Raw genomic sequence first — 18,247 nt, forward strand, 5'->3', positions numbered from 1 at the left:
GTCTTCACTATTTCTACATGTTACAAATGGTCTCTCCTCTATTCCTAAATGTTTCACCCCCGAAGTACTGAAAATCTTATCAAAAGTGGATATGGTTAAAAAAAAAGTTATGCACACACAAACACTGCTTTCAACTATGTAAGTTCAAGAGGGATTGCATGAAAAGACTGCTAAGATCTTTCAGTTTAATTTAGAAGACCAAATAAAAAGACATTGGTTTTTAAAAAGAATGGAAAGAATTCATTTGAAAGAAAGAAAACACCCTCTCGCTCATGATCAAACATGGAAATGGGGTGCTGAAGACACCTGTGCCATTCTCATCTTTGAAAACAGGAATGTGAACAGTTTTATAAATTGTGAAGTGATCTGTAAGGCTTTCTTCTTTTTTATTGATTCAAGAAGATGATGCAGAAATGCACATTCTAGATAACTGAGACGTGTATCTACTTTTTAAAAAAGACAAGACTGGAAGACCTTCCAGGGAAGGGGCCATCTAGCCACCTGAACTACCCTCAGTCAGGCTTCTCCCTCATTTTGAGAAATAGCTGTGAATCCTTTTGTTATGCTGAAAATCAGTAAGAATTTGTTTTGCCATTGTTGAAATGATTTTAATCTGCCAAACACACTTGTAAGAATTCTCTCATGAGCAGTTATCATTTTCTTTTTAATGGTCATTTAAATTTTAAAAAATCGTGATAAAATACACCCAACATAAAATGTGCCACCTTAACCATTTAAAAATGTACAGTTCAGTGGCGGGAAGTCCATGCACACTGTTGTGCAAACCATCTCCAGAAGGCTTGTCATCTTGCAAAGCGGAAACTCTGTAGCCATTAAACAACTCCCTGTGCCCCTCCCTCAGCCCCCGGCAACCACTACTCGGCTTTCTGTCTCTATGCATGTGACTATTCCAGGTACTCACAGAAGTGGAACATACAGTAATTGTCCTTTTGTGACTGGCTTATTTCACTCAGTGTAATGTCCTTCAAGTGCACAGGCCATGTCTGAACTCTTATTTACTCCTGCTTTGTAAAACCACAGGGCTCTATGCCTTGGGTTTCCCTGAGGCTTGGATCCATCAAGAATGCTGGGTTGGGGCTTCCCTGGTGGCGCAGGGGTTGAGAATCTGCCTGCTGCAGGGGACACGGGTTCGGGTTCGGGCCCTGGTCTGGGAGGATCCCACATGCCGCGGAGCAACCAGGCCCGTGAGCCACAACTACTGAGCCTGCGCGTCTGGAGCCTGTGCTCCACAGCAAGAGAGGCCGCGATAGTGAGAGGCCCGCGCACCGCGATGAAGAGTGGCCCCCGCTTGCCACAACTAGAGAAAGCCCTCGCACAGAAACGAAGACACAACACGGCAAAAATAAATAAATTAATAAACTCCTACCCCCAACATCTAAAAAAAAACAATGCTGGGTTAATACCAGAAGCTGTGATCAAGCTCATGGTTTTGTTGGATGGTTGTAAAGTGCACAGATGTCGAGTTCACGGATCACTCTCCCCTCCACAGCCCTCCCTTCAACAAAGGGTTGCATAGGCAGCATTGCTGTCTCTTGCCTGGAGGGATTTCTAAGCTTGAAATGCTACGGTTGGGAAAAGATCGCTACTGTGGGAAAGATCAGAGTATAGACATCATTAAGACTGAATTTTAATAAAATCAATCCATTCATTAATTGGTTCATCCATAGAAGAAACATGTATTGGGCATACCTAGCTCAGGCAAAGCATTATGTCAGGTACTGAAAAGAATAAGGCATGATCCTGTGCTGAGAAACCTGAAATCTCCTTGAGAGATGAGATAAACACATGTGAAAAATGAATAGTATACGCTATAGTCTGAACGTTTGCTTCCCCCTAAAATCATATACTAAATCCTCACTCCCAAGTAGGGCTTCTGGGAGGTGATTAGCTTGCGGAGGGGGAGCCCTCTTGAATGGGTTAGTGCCCTTATAAAAGAGACCCCAGAGAGCTCCCTTGCCCCTCTCACCATGTGAGGACACAGCAAGAAGACGGCCGTCTATGAACCAGGAAGCAGGTCCTCACCAGACACCAAATCTGCCAGCACCTTGATCTTGGACTTCCAGCCTGCAGAACTGTGAGACATAAATGTCTGTTGTTCACAAGCCTACAGCCTATGGTCTTTCCTTACAGCAGCCAGAATAGACTAATACAGTGGACTGTAATAGCATAAGAGATTGTCACAGGATTCTATGACTAATTGACAAATTAATGACAGAGAATTAAGTGCTGTGTGCTCTGGGGAAGGAGGGTGTTTCACACACAGTTCTTCACCCACTGTAGGTGCTCAGTGATTACTGCAGGAGGGAAGGTAGCATTTGAAAGGCAAAGAAACTTACAGCCTGGGGAAGTGTGAACAAATGCTTCGTGCTGGGAAAGTTCACGAATTATCTGAAACGTTAAGCAGAGTGGTTTGTCAGAAGGAAGCGGACCGGCCTGGAGGCACCTGAAGGTGAAGATCAGATATGAGAACGTGAGCCCCGCTGGGGAGGGCCTGCAGCAGCGGGTTGTGGTTTTGAATTTAACGCTCTGTGTAACTAGGAGCGATCTGGCCAGCAGGAGTAACATGATTAATGTGGCATTTTAGGAGGATTAATCTGGCAGGTATGTGCGATGGATCAGTGCAGAGAAGAGAGAGGAAGACAGAGCTGTGAAGAATGCTTTGCCAGGGTCTGGATGTGGCCAGTTCTGCATTTTCTCTCAATTGATTTCAAAAGAACGAGGCTCTGAAGAGCTCACAATAGCTCCCCTGGGACCTCCCTATCTGCACGCTTTAGGTCAGGATTATGGGAAGGTAATGATTAAACTTTATTTCTTCCAAATTCAAAAGGACATGCCATTCTATGCTTCCATCTCCATCCTCACTCAATGGGTATAATTATTATAATTAAGGAGACATACAAAGGGGCTATTAAATAGTGGCTGTTTAAGTGTGTGCTAATTGGGAAATACACACAAGAGGCCAGCTTGAACGACTTGGTGCGGGCAGGGGACAGGAGCTGGTGTGTCTAGTACAGACGCATCCTTAAAAGCTTTTTTAGTGACTCTACACTCTGCATTCTTTAAGGGAAAACCAGCTCAAAGAATGCTGTGAGATGATGGATTTTCATTTCATTTGTCATCACCGTTATTGGATAAAACGTTCCTCTGAAAAAAAAGGCAACTATAAATAACAAACCCATTTTCAGAAATCATTTGTTGTTCGTCTCTTCAATTATCCGCATCAAAGACTCATTAGTGAAGCTCTAATTAGAAATGTACGTATATGTGTATATATGTATGCATATGTTTTTCTCCTTCTTCAGGTTTCTATTATGGAGCAAACACTACGTTTCCTACTTGGATAGTCTGGAAATCAGACCTCTTGACCTCCAGGGTCAAGGGTCAAGAAGGTCTGTTCTTCTACAACTCACACTACCCCAACCCATCCTGTCTCCAAGGACACTGAGAGCTGATGTGTGCTGGCCAGACTCCAGTGCATGGACTGGGCTACGTCTCAGCGGCTGGCTCTTTCAAAGGCTTAACATGCTTGGGTATGGCTTGCTTTGGAATTTAGTCTCCCCCTCCACCCCCGAGGCTTCTCTGAAAGGTCACCCCTGCCCCTTGCCTTCTCTGTGCTCCAAAAAGATTTAGGGAGGGTGGCTTGGGCAAGCTCTCCCAGACTTGGGGAGATCTGTTCCCCATTCTCCCTCATTCTTTTCCTTGGGTTCTCCTCTCTGTGGGCAAGCTCTGGCCTGCCACCCACTGGGTCCTACCTTCTGAGACCCAGGTTGGGCTCTGAGAGAGCATCATTTAAGACGGCTTTGCAGCATAAATGTGCATCAACAGGTGAACGGATAAAGAAGACGTGGTATATATATACAATGGAATACTACTCAGCCATCATAAAAGAATGAAATAATGCCATTTGCAACAAAAAGGATGGACCCAGAGATTATTATACTAAGTGAAGTAAGTCAGACAAAGACAAATATCATATGACATCGCTTATATGTGGAATCTAAACTATGATACAAATGAACTTATTTACGAAACAGAAATAGACTCACAGACATGGAGAAAAAACTTATGGTTACCATAGGTGAAAGTGGGGGGAGGGATAAATTAGGAGCTTGGGATTAACAGATCCCAATTAACAAACTACTATATATAAAATAGATAAGAAACAAGGACCTACTGCATAGCACAGGGAACTATACTCAATATCTTGTAACAGCCTATAATGGAAAAGAAACTGAAAAAGAATACATATATATATATATATATACAACTGAATCACTTTGCTGTTCACCTGAAACTAACACAACATTGTAAATTAACTATACTTCAATTGAAAAAAAAAAAAAGGCTGCTTTGGTTCTTCTCCGCTCACAGTAGTCTGGCTTGAGTAAGACAGTCCTCTGAGGGCATTTGGAGCTCCACCGTGGTGCAGGAGACCACAGCCCAGCTAGCAGGGAGATATACCTTCACCGTTCTTGGTTCTCTGTGCATATGTTTTCTTAGAAATAGTCATCTGGAAGTGGAACTGTGGTTGGGTAGATCTGAATGCTTCGGCCAAACACTGTCTTAACCTCATTCCACTGGCTTCTAACTTTCCAAACACAGCAACATCCTAGATACAACCTAACTTCACTTTTCAGAGCTTACTTCCCTAATAACACCCCTCACTTGAAATGTTGCCCAGGACCAGTGATGAGCAGAAGTCCTCAGAACAGCCAACAGAAATAGCGCAAGTCTGTGTTCCAAAGTCAATGTCATTTACAGGATGGCTCTTCAAGCCCTCACTTGAAACAGATTTATTCTTATTTGTAGACACAATTCTAAAAAGCCCATTCTTGCTTCTTTAGTTCTCAAGCATTTATAGCCTGTAGTTTACGAGGGGCAGACCCACAAAGAGCAGAAAGAAAGGACCAATGGAAACCTGACGATGAAAGAGCAGTCAGAGGAATGGTTCCAGGAAGGGATGGTGGCCACGGAACCATCAGGTAACAGGAAGGATGGCCACACACTTCTTCTGGATCAACTAAAATGTTTGGAAAAATGTAAGACGTAAAAAGCATGAAGGGAAACCTGAGTATGGACAGTTAAGCCCCCTTCAGAGAGCTTCTGAACCCCACAGATCCACTGGTAGTTAACTGAGCTTGCAAAACCCCCATTTAAGCTGCCAGGATCAGCACAAGGAGGTATGCCTCAGGACCTGTGATGGCCATCTGGATGCCTTCGAGCAAGTTCCAAATGGACTGATCAGAAGGTACGAAAGAACTGGAAGGAAAGTGAATGGGCTACTAGGAGATGGTGCAGAGTGAGACAATAAACAATCACCTTCCTACCACCAACAGTGCTGAAGTGCTGAACTTACGCTCTCACCCACCTGGAAAACATCTCAGACCACTTTGTACATTCCAGGAACTGGGCTGTGTTCTAAGGGTACAGTAGGAGAACTCGTCCCCGAGAAGCTTACACTATAGAGCAGCCCCATCGTGGAGATCCAGTGTGTCGTTTATACTTAGAGCACCTCAGTTCTTACCAGGTGCATTGCAGGTGTACAGTAACCACATGTGTGAGCGGCCACGGCATAGCCCAGTGCATGGAGGTCCAGGCATACTGGTTATTCCTTGATCATTACATATGCAAAGGTCCCAACCCATCAGTGCTTGGGCTAATTGTAGCTTATCCCATAGTTCTCATGGAATCACAGATTACATAAGAAAAATCATAGATAATTACTCTTTCACCTAGACAGACGATTCCTAGTCTTACAGTCTTTCTACGACAGACTAAGGTATTGCTTATATGATTATACTCTCCTCTACCTCATGCATAGAAATGGATGGAAAACTCCATTTAACTCCCCTGAACCCCACCTCCTTCTCTATTAGTATCTCTAAAAAAACCAAAACAAAACAAAAAAAACCCTTGCCCATAATAGATACTTAATAAATATCTTTGAGTGAAAGATGAAGAAATATTTTGTAAATGTCATCCATGCTCATCGATTTCAAAGCACCGGGGAAAACAGCGCCAATATTCAGAAACACTTCAGATCTCAGCGTGATAGTTGTTTTCCTCCCCAGGCTATCTCAGCTTTCCTGCATGTAAATGGAGGGCTTGGTTATGAAAATTTCATGCCCTGCCTCATTGCTCTGTCCTATTAGGAACCAGAGCTGACACAGGAAAACAGGAACATGTTTCACTCTGGAAACGTGTGTAGCATCTGTCGGGAAAACCCAAAAGCTGCCATGACAGCTTGATTTTTCACCTCGGATTCAGGTGAAGAATGCACACTGGTGGGTGGTTTTTGCATGTTTCTTCCTCTGTTACGATTAAATTGAACCCGTTGGAACTGGTGGGTTGAACAGACTTAAGTGTTAGGCCTCTTGTGTTTTCTAGCTCAGCTGAAAGAGGATATTGAGAATTACTGCAATACCTGCTTATCCTGGGATTTACTGAGCCCTGACATTGCAAATAAAGAAGCCCTGATGTACAAAGTGGCAGAAGGGGTGAAAGAGGGCTTCTCATTGCAGGATCTTGAAGCAGAAAGGAGCCCTGGGGGGCTAATCCTTGAACTCAGCTTCCTTACCATGCAAAACCCCCATTTACAGCAGGTTTTAAACGAGAAGTAAACAAGGGCCATCTCGTAACATTTGCCCATCCCCCCTTCTCCCATAAATAAGAGAGAACTCAGACCAGCACCTGGCAAAATCTATAGTCACCCGCCATAAATTACTCCTTGTCTTTAGAAGACAGGAAATGGTTATCATCCAAACAAGCCTAAGCATGTTGGGAAGATGGATGCAACTTCCCCTTACCATAGCTCTGACTTCACGCCAAAATTCACTCATGCTTCCTTTCTGGTTTTGGTGAAAAGCATGGCTCTGTGGCCACCAGGGGAATGCGCCTGGCAGACCTCCTAGAGCAGAGAGCATAACTGATCCAGAGCCCTCTGCTGTGCGCTGAAATCCATCTCTGTGTTGGCCCTGAGGCATCGCCACCCAAGGGCTGCTCCCCACCTACGACCAAGTGCAGCAGAGATGCTAAGGCGGCCCATTCCTGGGAGACACTGGACTCATCTTTCGGCCAGTTTAGGCTCAAGTACTCCCCAGTGGTACAAGCACAGTGGTTTGGGATGCTTTCACCCAAACTGCTCCACCTGTCTTAGTCTGTTTGGGCTGCTATAAGAAACACCGCAGACTGGGTGGCTTATAATCAACAGAAATTGATGTCTCATGGTTTTGGAGGCTGCAAGTCCAAGATCAGGGTGCTGGCATGGTTGGTTGAGGGCCCTTTTCTGGGTCACAGATATTTTGCTATGTCTTCACATGGCAGAAGGTAGTGAGGGATCTCTCTGGAGCCTTTCTTACAAGGGCACTAACCCCATCCAGAAGGGCCTCACCCTCATGACTTAAGCACCTCCAAAGGCCCCACCTCCTAGTACCATTGTCTTTGGGGGTAAGGATTTCAACCTATGAATTTGGAGGGGACACAAACCTTCAGATCATAGCACTCCCTCTCCCCTTCACTCCAGGTCAGACTTGCATTGCCTTCTGAGGGCTCACCTAGCTTTTCCCAGCTCTTCCCCATTGCCTTTCATGTAGGAATTTCCCCTAATAAAATCTTTGCATGTGTAACCTTGACCTGGTGTCTGCTTCTTGCAAGGCCCAGATTCACACCAGCTCCTTTCCACTGACCCAGGAGAAGGCCTGAGTTCATCACAAGGCAGGGCGTGAACACGGCCTCACGGGTAGCAGTCACTCAAGTCATATTTGCTGAATGAGTAAATGAATGAATGAATGAATGAATGAACGAGAGTCCCTTACTAAGCTAAGGAGGTAGCCCTAACTATAAAGATGAACCTTCATTCATTGTGAAAGTGACAGTCAGCTGGCCTCCTTATCATCGGAGCCACTGCCCTCTAGCTCTAAGGAAGCAGGAGTCCTATTTTCTAGAAGCTGATGGGGAATTACTGTATTGCCAAGGGGGTCACAGTGGCTTTGGGTCTCTGAGACTCGGAGAATTCAGCAGCCTACTTCACTGATCCCTGTGTCCCTAGGCAGCAGGCAATGAACACTCTTTTCTTTCACCCAGTGGGGCCGGGAAAGGAGGCTCCATGAAGAGGCCAGCGTGATCTACTGAAGTTAACGCCAAGCAAGGGAGGCCGGGTCCCTGGGAGAGGGAGGGTGGAGGGAGCTGGCTCCCATCTCAATGCGAATAGCACCGCCTGGGCATCTACTGATGGAGCGGAGACCTTGACTCACTCCCAGAGCACCCTGGTGACTCATGGGAGCACATGCAGCACAACCTGGAAGCCTAGGATGGCTGCGATGTATTTCCTTGGCTACAGGTGTGTGAGCCTGTTGAGAGCCTGGGGTGAGGTTGGATGCCCTAAATATTCAAGCAGTGAGTACAGCACCTGGGAAATGGTGATGTCCAGAGACACTGTGAAATTGCCAAAGAATGTCAACTTCAAACCTCTGGGCCAGTTTTATCAAACACCCAAGGCCCCATAATCTCTGGAGCCGGGGCCTTGGAATCTGAATTTTCACAAGCATCCCTGAAATTCTTGGCCCTAAATGTAGTCTACGTGGCCAATGTTAAAGACACAGCAATTGGAGATCTTGAGAGCGACAGAGTCCATTTTTGGCCTCAAACTGAAAAGGTAGGGACATTACAGATAGAAATTTAATTGAAACGGCCTCTATCACTAGCCAAACAGAAGCAAAACTCCCATGGCCTTCCTCCCCTGAAGACTCAGCGTGTCAGAGGTGACAAGCCCTTATTAGGTGGGGAGACAGACAGCAGATGTTTACAAGCAAAGACTCCGGGGAAGTGGCAGGAAGGATGGAGAGTGAACCCACAAATCAGTGTCTGAAAGTGTTAACCACCTGTTATAAATAATATTATGAGTCACCCAGCGTTGATGTATTTAACCCTCACTTCATCCCACAGGGGCACGACCCAGAAGCAGCCAACAGTGAAGCTCCTTCCTGTTCGGGGCATGCCCACCGGATGAGACTTGGTGGCCTAGAGACAATTTCCTGCCAAGGAAGCTGAAAATGTTTGGCGCTTACTCGTTCTCCCAGCCTCCCTGGAGGTAGGGTGTGGGCATGGGACCTGGGCGTATGCATTGGCCTTATACCTGGAGTCACAGGCTGGTGTCAAGGAGTTCTGGGCACCAAGAGGCATCTCCAGTGGCAGCAGCCGTGGGAGAGCGTGTGGCCTCAGGCCAGCGGTGGCGGCAGCCATCCTAGTGAGGGTGTGTGGTGTCCAGGGGTGCGAGCTGCAGCATCTGGGCATGGCGTGGAGGTGATGGTGTCCTCAGGGGAGCCCCTGGGTGAGCCATCTAACCCCGAATCCCAGCAATTCTCTGGCTCTCGTGGAAATTCTGTAACCTCCTGAGTGGTCTCCCTTTTAACCAATTTCCTTCCTTCATAATCAGCCAGATGTGTTTCTACAGCGAGGGACAAAGGTTCCCAGTTGACCCAGCAGTCTTTTGTTGGAGAAGGAATTGGTTTCCACCGGAGTGTGCAGCCCAGGAAGGTGGCCAGGAGCAGGGCTGAGGGATGCAGGGGTTGTCGCCTGCCAGCCGCCAGGGCAAACCAGGCGAGTGCCCAAGTTCAGAGGGGTGACAGACGTGGAGGATGACTCATTCTCACCCCTGCAGACACCGGGGCTACAGGCTTCTGTGAACCAAGAGCTGCAAGAGAAGAATCTCTCAGGAGCATCCTGAGGAGAGGAAGAGAAGGCCAGGGGTGAGGAGCCTGCGTTCTGTGGGAGACAGCATGGCGGCGAGAGCAGAGCTCGGGGTCGCTGGGGTGCAACTGAACCTCAGGGAGCTTGCTCGCCTGTGCATTTACTGTGGAGCAGCTCCGAGGACCCCCGGTGGGAGGAGGTAGGATGGAGCAAGCATCCTCGATGTGCAGAAATGACGTTTCTCTGCCCAAGCAGTTCATCAGGGATAGAGGCTGGGAACCGAGGAAGAGAGGCTGACGGTGATGTTCGCTGTGATGTACTGGCAGCGTTTTTCAAGAAGATCAGGGAGCGATGGTGAGGCTACCCCAACGCTACGCTTCAAATCAACCTGTCTCTTCTGCATTCGGCACGTCCCGTGATTAATGGGGGTCTAGAGTCCAACAAGTGAGAGGGGGTAACATCCTGTGGGCTGCTCTTTGTTCTGATTGAGTTATTAATCATTCCCTAATTATGACAGACAGAGCTTTGTATCCTGTCCCACAGACCTGCTGAAGGACATATTTGGGGCTGACAGTTTGGTGGAGATATGGTTTCTGGCTGTTCTGAAAACCCAGGACTACCCAAGACCAAGGGAACAGGTTAAATCTGCACGTCCCTCCTTCAGTAATGCGTTCCCCAGGGTGAGAGAGGTGACAGCTGTGCCAGGACTATCAAATATGCGGTAATTTAAAGCAGTTTGTACCTCCATTCTTGCAGAGTTAGAAAGGGGCATTTTAGGGAGGAAGCTCATTTGTGTGTGTGTGTGTGTGTGTGTGTGTGTGTGTGTGTGTGTGTGTGTGTGTGTGTGTGTGTTTTCCAGGTGACTAGGCATGAGAGTGACATGCAAGTGTGTGGTCAGAACCTTTGGCATCTTTTCCTGCCAGCCCGGGCCAGACCGCAGGTACACCTTTTCCCACCTTCCAGGAGAAAGGCCACTCAGCCCTTCTGAATTGTCTTCCCCTAGATCCCTCATCCTTCCCCGAAACCATCATCCAGCCGACCAACATCTCAGTTTCCCAAACTTGAGCTCCTCCACGACTCCGCACAGGCTGCTTGCACTGCAGTCTTGGGTCTTCAGACTTCACTCTTTGCCTTGTTTATCTTTCCATATGTCTAAACTCAGTTCAGTGTCACTTCCTCCAGGAAGCCTTCCCTGATATCCCTGCCTGTGCCCATAGTCTCTGGGTTCCCAGAGCACTCCTGCTTACTCATGTCCACGGTCTCCAGTCACTGGGCTGCTCATCTTCCCCTTTGGATGCTGAGTTCTCGGCAAGAAGGAACGGTTCCATTCCCCTGTTATTCTAGGTCCCTCCATATACCAGACATTAACACATGTTTGTTGAATCAATAAATGAGTGAATGGTGCATACATGAATTGTATTCATTATTCAGTACCATTCATGCATTTATTCATTCACTGAATGAAGAAATGAACAGTTGAGAGCTAAAAGTTCCCTTTGAACTAGGGTGGGGACTGCTGGCTATTCACTAAAGCTTCTTCCTGAGCACACAGCCTGACCACGTCTTCCACCTTCCCTTACGCTTAGAGGTAGCCATGGAGTTCTAGCGGAAGTCATGGGCTTCACTTCCAGTTTACTGGGAGCAGAGCCCTCCCCTCTGATTAGATTCTACACAAATGAGAAATACTTATTGTAAATTCACGGAGACTTCATTTACTTGCTACAGCAGCTACTGCTACCTTAACAGCACACAAGTATCCTAGGCAAGGACCACGTCTCCTGGCTGCTGTCCCTCCAGCTCCCCTCTCTTCCTTGTCTCCAAAGCAGCAAGATCAGAGGGTGGTCTTGCGGGCGTGACCTCATCTGTTATAGGTCAGTGCCTCTCAACCTTTACCTTGCATATAAATCACCTGGGGATCTTGTTAAAACGCAGCTTCTGATTCAGGAGAACTGGGTGGAGCCCTGCAGTGCTAACTAGCCCCCGCAGCTGATGTGAACATGACTTGTTCACAGACCACGCTTGGAGGAGCAAGAATTTAAGCGACCATCACCTGTGAACTGGAGCGAAACCAGCTGCAGGTGTGAGTGGGCAGGGCCAGATGGCTGGGGGCCTTGATTCTGGGGTGAGGCCTGAGAATCTGCATTTCTAACAAGTTCTGAGTGATGTCTGTGCCGCGGTTCCGGGGACCAGACATCGAGAGCCACTAGCTTCACAGCTAACGGAGAGCATGTGGGACCCGTTCCAGCTGGCTCTTCCCCCGGCCCTGCCACCCGTTAGCTGTGCAACCTGGAGCTAATCACTTAGCCTCCTGGTGCCTCAGTTTCCCCATCAGTTAAATGGAGACGAGGTTAGCCGCAGTACTGACCTTACAAGGTGGATGTCAGCGTTACGTTAACACAGAGAAAGCGTGTGCCTGGCACAGAGCGGCTCTACTGCTACACGATTAAGCCTGCGAGTGTGTGCATCGGACGGCGAGAAAGCTGGGCTCTAGTCCCGCTCATCTACCTACCAACGCTGTCCCCAGGCAAATTACTTAACCTCTCTAAGCCTCGTTGTTTCCATCTGTTAAAGGGGAATCAAAGTACTTGCTTCATAGGGATGTAGTGAGGATTAAATGGGAAAGTGAACATAGAGCATTGCATGGCCCAAAAGGTAGCTGCTGCTGAAATTACTCACAAACCTGACCTCAGGCAGATCAAAGCTCTCATGGCCCCGCCACGCCGAGGTGGGCAATCAGCTGGATCGACTCTGTGGTCACGTTCCCCATAGGCTGAGAGCCGGCAGCTTCACACCAGCGTGTTACCGGGGTGCCCCCCCATTCCACCTCTGCTCCGGAAGTTTTCCTTCTTGCCAGCATCTTTGGGTCTCCGGCCTAACCTTCTAGCAACTGTCTCCAGTTCCATTTCTCTTACCAACTGGAAGGATAACTTTGTGAAAACAAAGGCAAAACGCACAGGACTGGAGGGCCCCCTGTCCTCTCCCTGCATAAGAAAACCGGAAGGGTCAGGCTCCTCTCTAGGTCTAGGGCCACCCCACCGGGATCCCCCATCTTTCCTTCTGGCTGTGAAGGGACCCTGGGCCTATTTTCTTAATCACACTCCACATACAGCCTTTCTTCAACAGAAAAGCCTTCTGTCTCCTAGAAATCCCATTTCCCTCTCAGAACCTTCAAGACCTCTGATGTGCTTGGCTCCAGTCCTAGGAGAGAGGCTACTATGCTGTCTTGGAGTCGATGTTGAAGTGTGAACATCCACCATCGTTGTGACTCCTTTGAGTAGCTTGCTGTCCTCACCTCTGTGCCCAGTGGTCACTTGGATCTGAGTGGACTGGTCGTCTTCTTTGTGTAGGCAGCCCCCGAGTCTTTCAGACTGGGACTGGCCATGTTATTGGCAACTCCCTGTACAGCCACGTATTCTCCCCACGTCCCCTAGGAGAATGCAGAGGGTTCTGTATGATGCTATAGAGAGCGGGGCTTAGGGCAAGCATTCGACCAAAAGCTTACCCACCCACACCGGGATCCCCTGCAACTGGACAGCACTAGTCTCTGGGTTCGAAATAAGGGAAACTCTTGATGAGCAGATACTGTCAGCGCCCCGACTCCAAGGCCTCCTGACTCAAGCAGAGTGGTGTGGTCGAATCAGGCCAGACTCAGGAGACATGAGAAGCTGAGTTCCAGCTTTCCCGCCACCTCCTTTTGTGACTATAGACAGAATAATTTCAGTACCCAGGTACCAAACCCTTGCTCTGTACCAGGTAGCATGATGGTTGCTTGATCTGGGATTCTCACAATAGGTGCTCCCAGGCAGGTGTTACAATCCCCCATTTCACAGAGGAGAAAAACGAGGCTCTGGCAGAGGTAAGGAACTAACTAGGTAGTAAGTGATGGAGCCGGGATTTTAACCCAAGGGTGCCTGACCACCACACAGGACTCTATCCACTGCTGGGAGTGCACCTTTCCTGATACCATTCTTCTCACCTGTAAAAAGACAGGTTTGGATAGTGTGTAATTTCCTTTCCCCTCTGGGTGAGTCCTTCCTTGGTGGCTACAGCAGGACCCATGAGCCTCTGAGTACAATTATAGTCTGTATTTGGAGAAGGTAGAAAGGAGAGATTCTACTTTGTTTTGTAACATCAGTTTTTCAGAGCAGAGGATCATGAAGCCCTGTGTAGGGCTGTTTTCCAGCTTCCTTTTACAAATGAGGTTAAAGAAAGTAAAGTTAATGAAGCAACTCAGCTACGACCGAGAATGCAGCAGGAAGTCATCAAGTCCGGACTGTGGGACGGTTGCCATGACATTCCAAAGCAAGCACCGTGATCCGCGCCTGTGAATATGCCCTCCCTTGATGGATGGCAGGTTGCCGCTCTTTTCTTGTAAGCAAATGTGATAATAATATTAAGCAATTATAAGTAATGTCCCCCAGATGCTTCTCCACTGCCTCTGAAATATTATTTTAGATCTGCCAAAATAATTGCAAACTTACTCATAAGAACAGGGAGGGGCCTGTACCTCTACCTTCCAAAGACAAAAGGGCGGCGAGCTTCCTTCCAGGACGTTCAAAAACATGGCCACCCTGCCAACAGCCCGAGGCTGGCAAAGGTCCATGTGCACTTCGGAGAAGCTTGCAGGATGAACTCTTCAAAAACGCAACAGCTAAAGGCACAGTCAGGAGTGAGGGGAGATGATGAGGCGGGCGTTCTGTCAGCTCCAAGGTTAGAATGCAGCTCGTCCACCAAAGCGTGGCTGTCTGACCCTCGCAAAGCTACAGCCCAGCTCTATCAAGCCAATACTTATCTACCACGACTGTGGACAAAGCAATCATCTGCTGTGGGGAACGCGTCTCACACATACACACACACACACACACACACACACACGAGGGAGTGCACGTCTCCTGTTATCTTGAAGCTCTCAGGGTCGTCCAACGAAGAAATGCAAACATTAGTAAATAAGTCTGATACAAGGAGAACTTAATAAACAGGTCAACAGGGGGCCAGACACGGTACAACGGAAGCAAACCAGAGGAGGAGATGAATTAGGACTTACTTTAATTTACGGACCCGATTACGGAGCAGTGCACGAAAATCTGGCCTGGATGAGTCTTTTTTTTTCCAGTGTTTTCTATCCCAGTGATTGGAATCTCCATTCATCCACCTAGTGGCCCAAGCCAGTGACTGGAACCCTTATCTATCACCCAGTGGTCCAAGCCAGAAAATGAGGGGTCTTTATGACCACCTTCTCCCTCACTCCTTATGTCCCCAAATTTCACCAAGTTCTGTTCATTTTTACCTACTAAATTTCTCTCCATTTTTTTCCAACTCCACTAGCACTACCTTGGCCACAAAATGACCACCAGCATCAGCTGAGCCAACAGGCAGCCTCGTTTACCTCCAAAAATATGTCCTTTCCTTCAGTCTGGGCAGCTTAGGACATGGGTCACTCCTGGGCCTATAGCAGTTGCCAGAGAAATACCCCAGGGTGGCAGAATCAGCAGAATCTCCTCCTGGAACAGGGCACTGTGTGGCTATCAAAATAGAAGTGGGTTTCATAGGAAGGAGAAAAAGGAAAGTGCTTCTTGGGGAAGAAAGCAATAGTAATTTGCCTCAGGGGAAAGGCATTACGGAAGAATAAATCCAAATGAGTAATTTGCCATATTACGCATTTATCGTAGTCCTTGGGCTCCCAGGTCCCAGGCAGGGCTGCCACTTACTCACTTGACAAGTATTTGAGTGGCAGGCACTAGGAACCCGAGAGTGAACAAGACATGCACAGAGCCCCTTCCCTCACCGGGCTTGGAGTCTAACAGGAAGGGCTGCCACTAATGACAGGGTCACATAACAAGAGAAAGTGCAGCCCTGCTTTGAGGAGGAGACCCACGTGCACTGCAGGAGCCCTGGAAGTGAAGGGACGGCGTGAGGGAGTCAGAAAGCCTGCCCTGGAGAGGCGGTAATCGAGCTGAGACTCGGGAGGTAAGTAGGCAGGGGGTGGAGAGAGCTCAGCCATCGGTGGAAGCTGACCCACAGGCTGGAGCCAGAGGGGCGGGGACCAGCATGTTCTGGATGTCCCTGTTCAGCTGCTGCACTGACCAGCGATGGCTCTTGCCTGACCTCGGGACGTGTGCTCTGTGAGGTCATCCATTGCCCTTTGATTGGTTTGAGTTGGGGTCTGTTGCTTGCAACCCAAAGCACAATAAGTGACGTTGATCCCTCTGCCCTGTGAGGCAGAGGGGAGGCCTCACCACACTCCGGGGAAGCTGAAGATGCAGCGGGTTTTAGAGCATCCCGACTAGAAGCCCTGTCATGCGCTATCTAAGAGGACGGCTTCTGGAGCGAGACTGCCAAGATCCTGTCCTCTCTGTGCCACAATTTTCTCACCTGTGTAATGAGATGATGACAGTATCCGTCTCTGCCTCTAAGACCCTTCACAATTGGACCAGTTACCTACCTCTTCAGTCTTTTAACTCAGAACCCTCTTTCCTGTGTCCTCTGCTGTATCCCAAGTGGATCACTCATTACTCCCTTGACATGTTCACATTTATCTCTTCTATGTCATTGCTCAAGACATTTTCTCTCCCCAAAATAACTTTGGTCCACCTCCTACTGAAATCCAACCCATCCTCCAAACACCAATTCAAATTCCATCTCCAGAAAGCCTTCTTCAATGACCTCCGGCCATCTCACTTCCTCTGAGCTCACTTTTAAACGCTGGACCACTTTTCCTATCACTTCTTATCTTTTGCTTCTTGGAGAGTGACAGGCACATGTGATTCTTCCCTCTACTCGAATGTGACACTATTGAGGGCAAACACCATTTGCACAATCATTATATTCCAAGAATCCTAGGCACTCAAATCTCATGCAAATTTTGGTATGTTTTCCCTGTAAAAATAAAATAAATGTGCTGGTTGGTACCTGGCTTTGAATATGGTAGCTGAGCAAATCTAGGGTCTAAGGTTTTCTGCCTCCTGACTCAGTGTCCCATACATTACGCAGATGGGTGTCCTAGTTGTGTGATGAGAAAAAGCCTGTGATGACTTTGTAGATTGTAAAGCACTACAGGCATGCTGACTCCGATATTGCGGGTTTGGTTCCAGATCACTGCAATAAAGCGAGTCACACAACTTTTTGGCTTCCCAGTGCCTATAAAAGTTATGTCTACACTCTACTGTGCAATAGCATCATGTCTAAAGAAACAATGTATGTACCTTAGTTAAAAAACCCTTTCTTGCTAAAAAATGTTAACCATCATCTGAGCCTTCAGTCAGTTGTAGTAGTGACATCAAAGATCACAGATCAACAGATACAATAATAATGAAAAAGTTTGAAATATTGCGAGAATTACCAAGATGTAACACAGAGACGCAAAGTGAGCAAATGCTCTTAGAAAAATGGTGCCGACAGACTTGCTCGATGCAGGGTTGCCTCAAACCTTTGATTTGTAAAAAAAAAAAATGCAATAAAGCGAAGCACAATAAAGTGAGGTCTGCCTGTATATGCATATCAATTGCTACCATCATCCCCATCACCATCATCATCACCATCATTATCACCACCATCACCACCACCATCGTTGTCATCATCATCACCCAAAGTGCCCGGTACGTGAATGGAAGGTACGCTGCTTATTTTCTAGCTGAGAAAATAAGCTTCCTTTGCAAGTTTGAATATCAACAGTACGGGCGTTATCACCCAAATAACATGCTTCCTGCCCCTACCTCCTCTTCAAAGCCCTGCTTTTCCTTATATGCATGGACCTTTCCATTGATAGCAGCCTCACCCCAATAGCCTTTAACCTTTCTCTCTTTTCCACCACTGTGAATGGGAGTGAAGCATCTTATTACAGTCTATCTAGTTAATAATTCAAGGAACCAAAGCACAGAGACATTTTTCCCTTTGATCATTTGACTTAAATCAGGAAAAGACCAAACAAAAACAGTTCCTCTAAGAGTCTCAGGGTTGCTAACTGATTAAAAATCACCCATAATTTATAAAAATACCATTACTACTCCGAGATATATGTGAACGGTAGAAGCAATTTGGAATCAGCAATTTAAAAACCAGCTCGAGGTTGCAGAGAGGGTCAATACCACAGTGGAATTAGCACTGACTTTAGGTAGCGCCCTGCTAGGAAAGAGAGTTCCCAGGCAGCCCACCTGCTGGGCAGGAGGCCAGCCCCTGGAAACAGAGGCATCCACCCGCAGACCACCAACCTGGGAGGAAGGGTCCCTTCTAAGCCATCTGCCAGCGGGGCCACGCATGCATTGCCCTAGGTAATTCGTCCTGTGTGCCACTGCTGAGCTGACCGGCTCCTTTTCCCTCATCTTTCAGGGTTGTTGGGAAATATCTGAAATACGAGACAGGAAGTCTTACTGTTGGGTGATATTAACAGGGTTTTCTTTTGTTTGTTTGCTTTTTGCAGTACGCAGGCCTGTCACTGCTGTGGTCTCTCCCATTGCGGAGCACAGGCTCTGGACGCGCAGGCTCAGCGGCCATGGCTCATGGGCCCAGCCGCTCTGCGGCATGTGGGATCTTCCCGGACTGG

The 18,247-nt window shown here is 47.7% G+C and overlaps 1 protein-coding gene across 10 annotated transcripts in view; it reads right to left on the reverse strand.

The window, feature by feature from the left end:
* The window catches only part of FRMD4A (FERM domain containing 4A), a gene marked incomplete at its 3' end in the record, with an annotated part of 767,390 nt that overhangs the window by 419,599 nt on the left and 329,544 nt on the right, over positions 1-18,247 (reverse strand). The window contains exon 6 of one of the 10 annotated variants that reach the window (XM_079914371.1): positions 17,916-18,049. The exons of the other annotated variants lie outside the window; for them this stretch is intronic. Within the exon in view, the coding sequence (XP_079770497.1) occupies positions 17,916-18,026 (111 nt within the window). The 5' untranslated portion in view covers positions 18,027-18,049. The remainder of the gene's footprint in view (positions 1-17,915; positions 18,050-18,247) is intronic. 10 annotated transcript variants of the gene reach the window in all.

The sequence above is a fragment of the Stenella coeruleoalba genome (assembly GCF_951394435.1).
Source record: "Stenella coeruleoalba genome assembly, chromosome: 2".
NCBI lineage: Eukaryota > Metazoa > Chordata > Mammalia > Artiodactyla > Delphinidae > Stenella > Stenella coeruleoalba.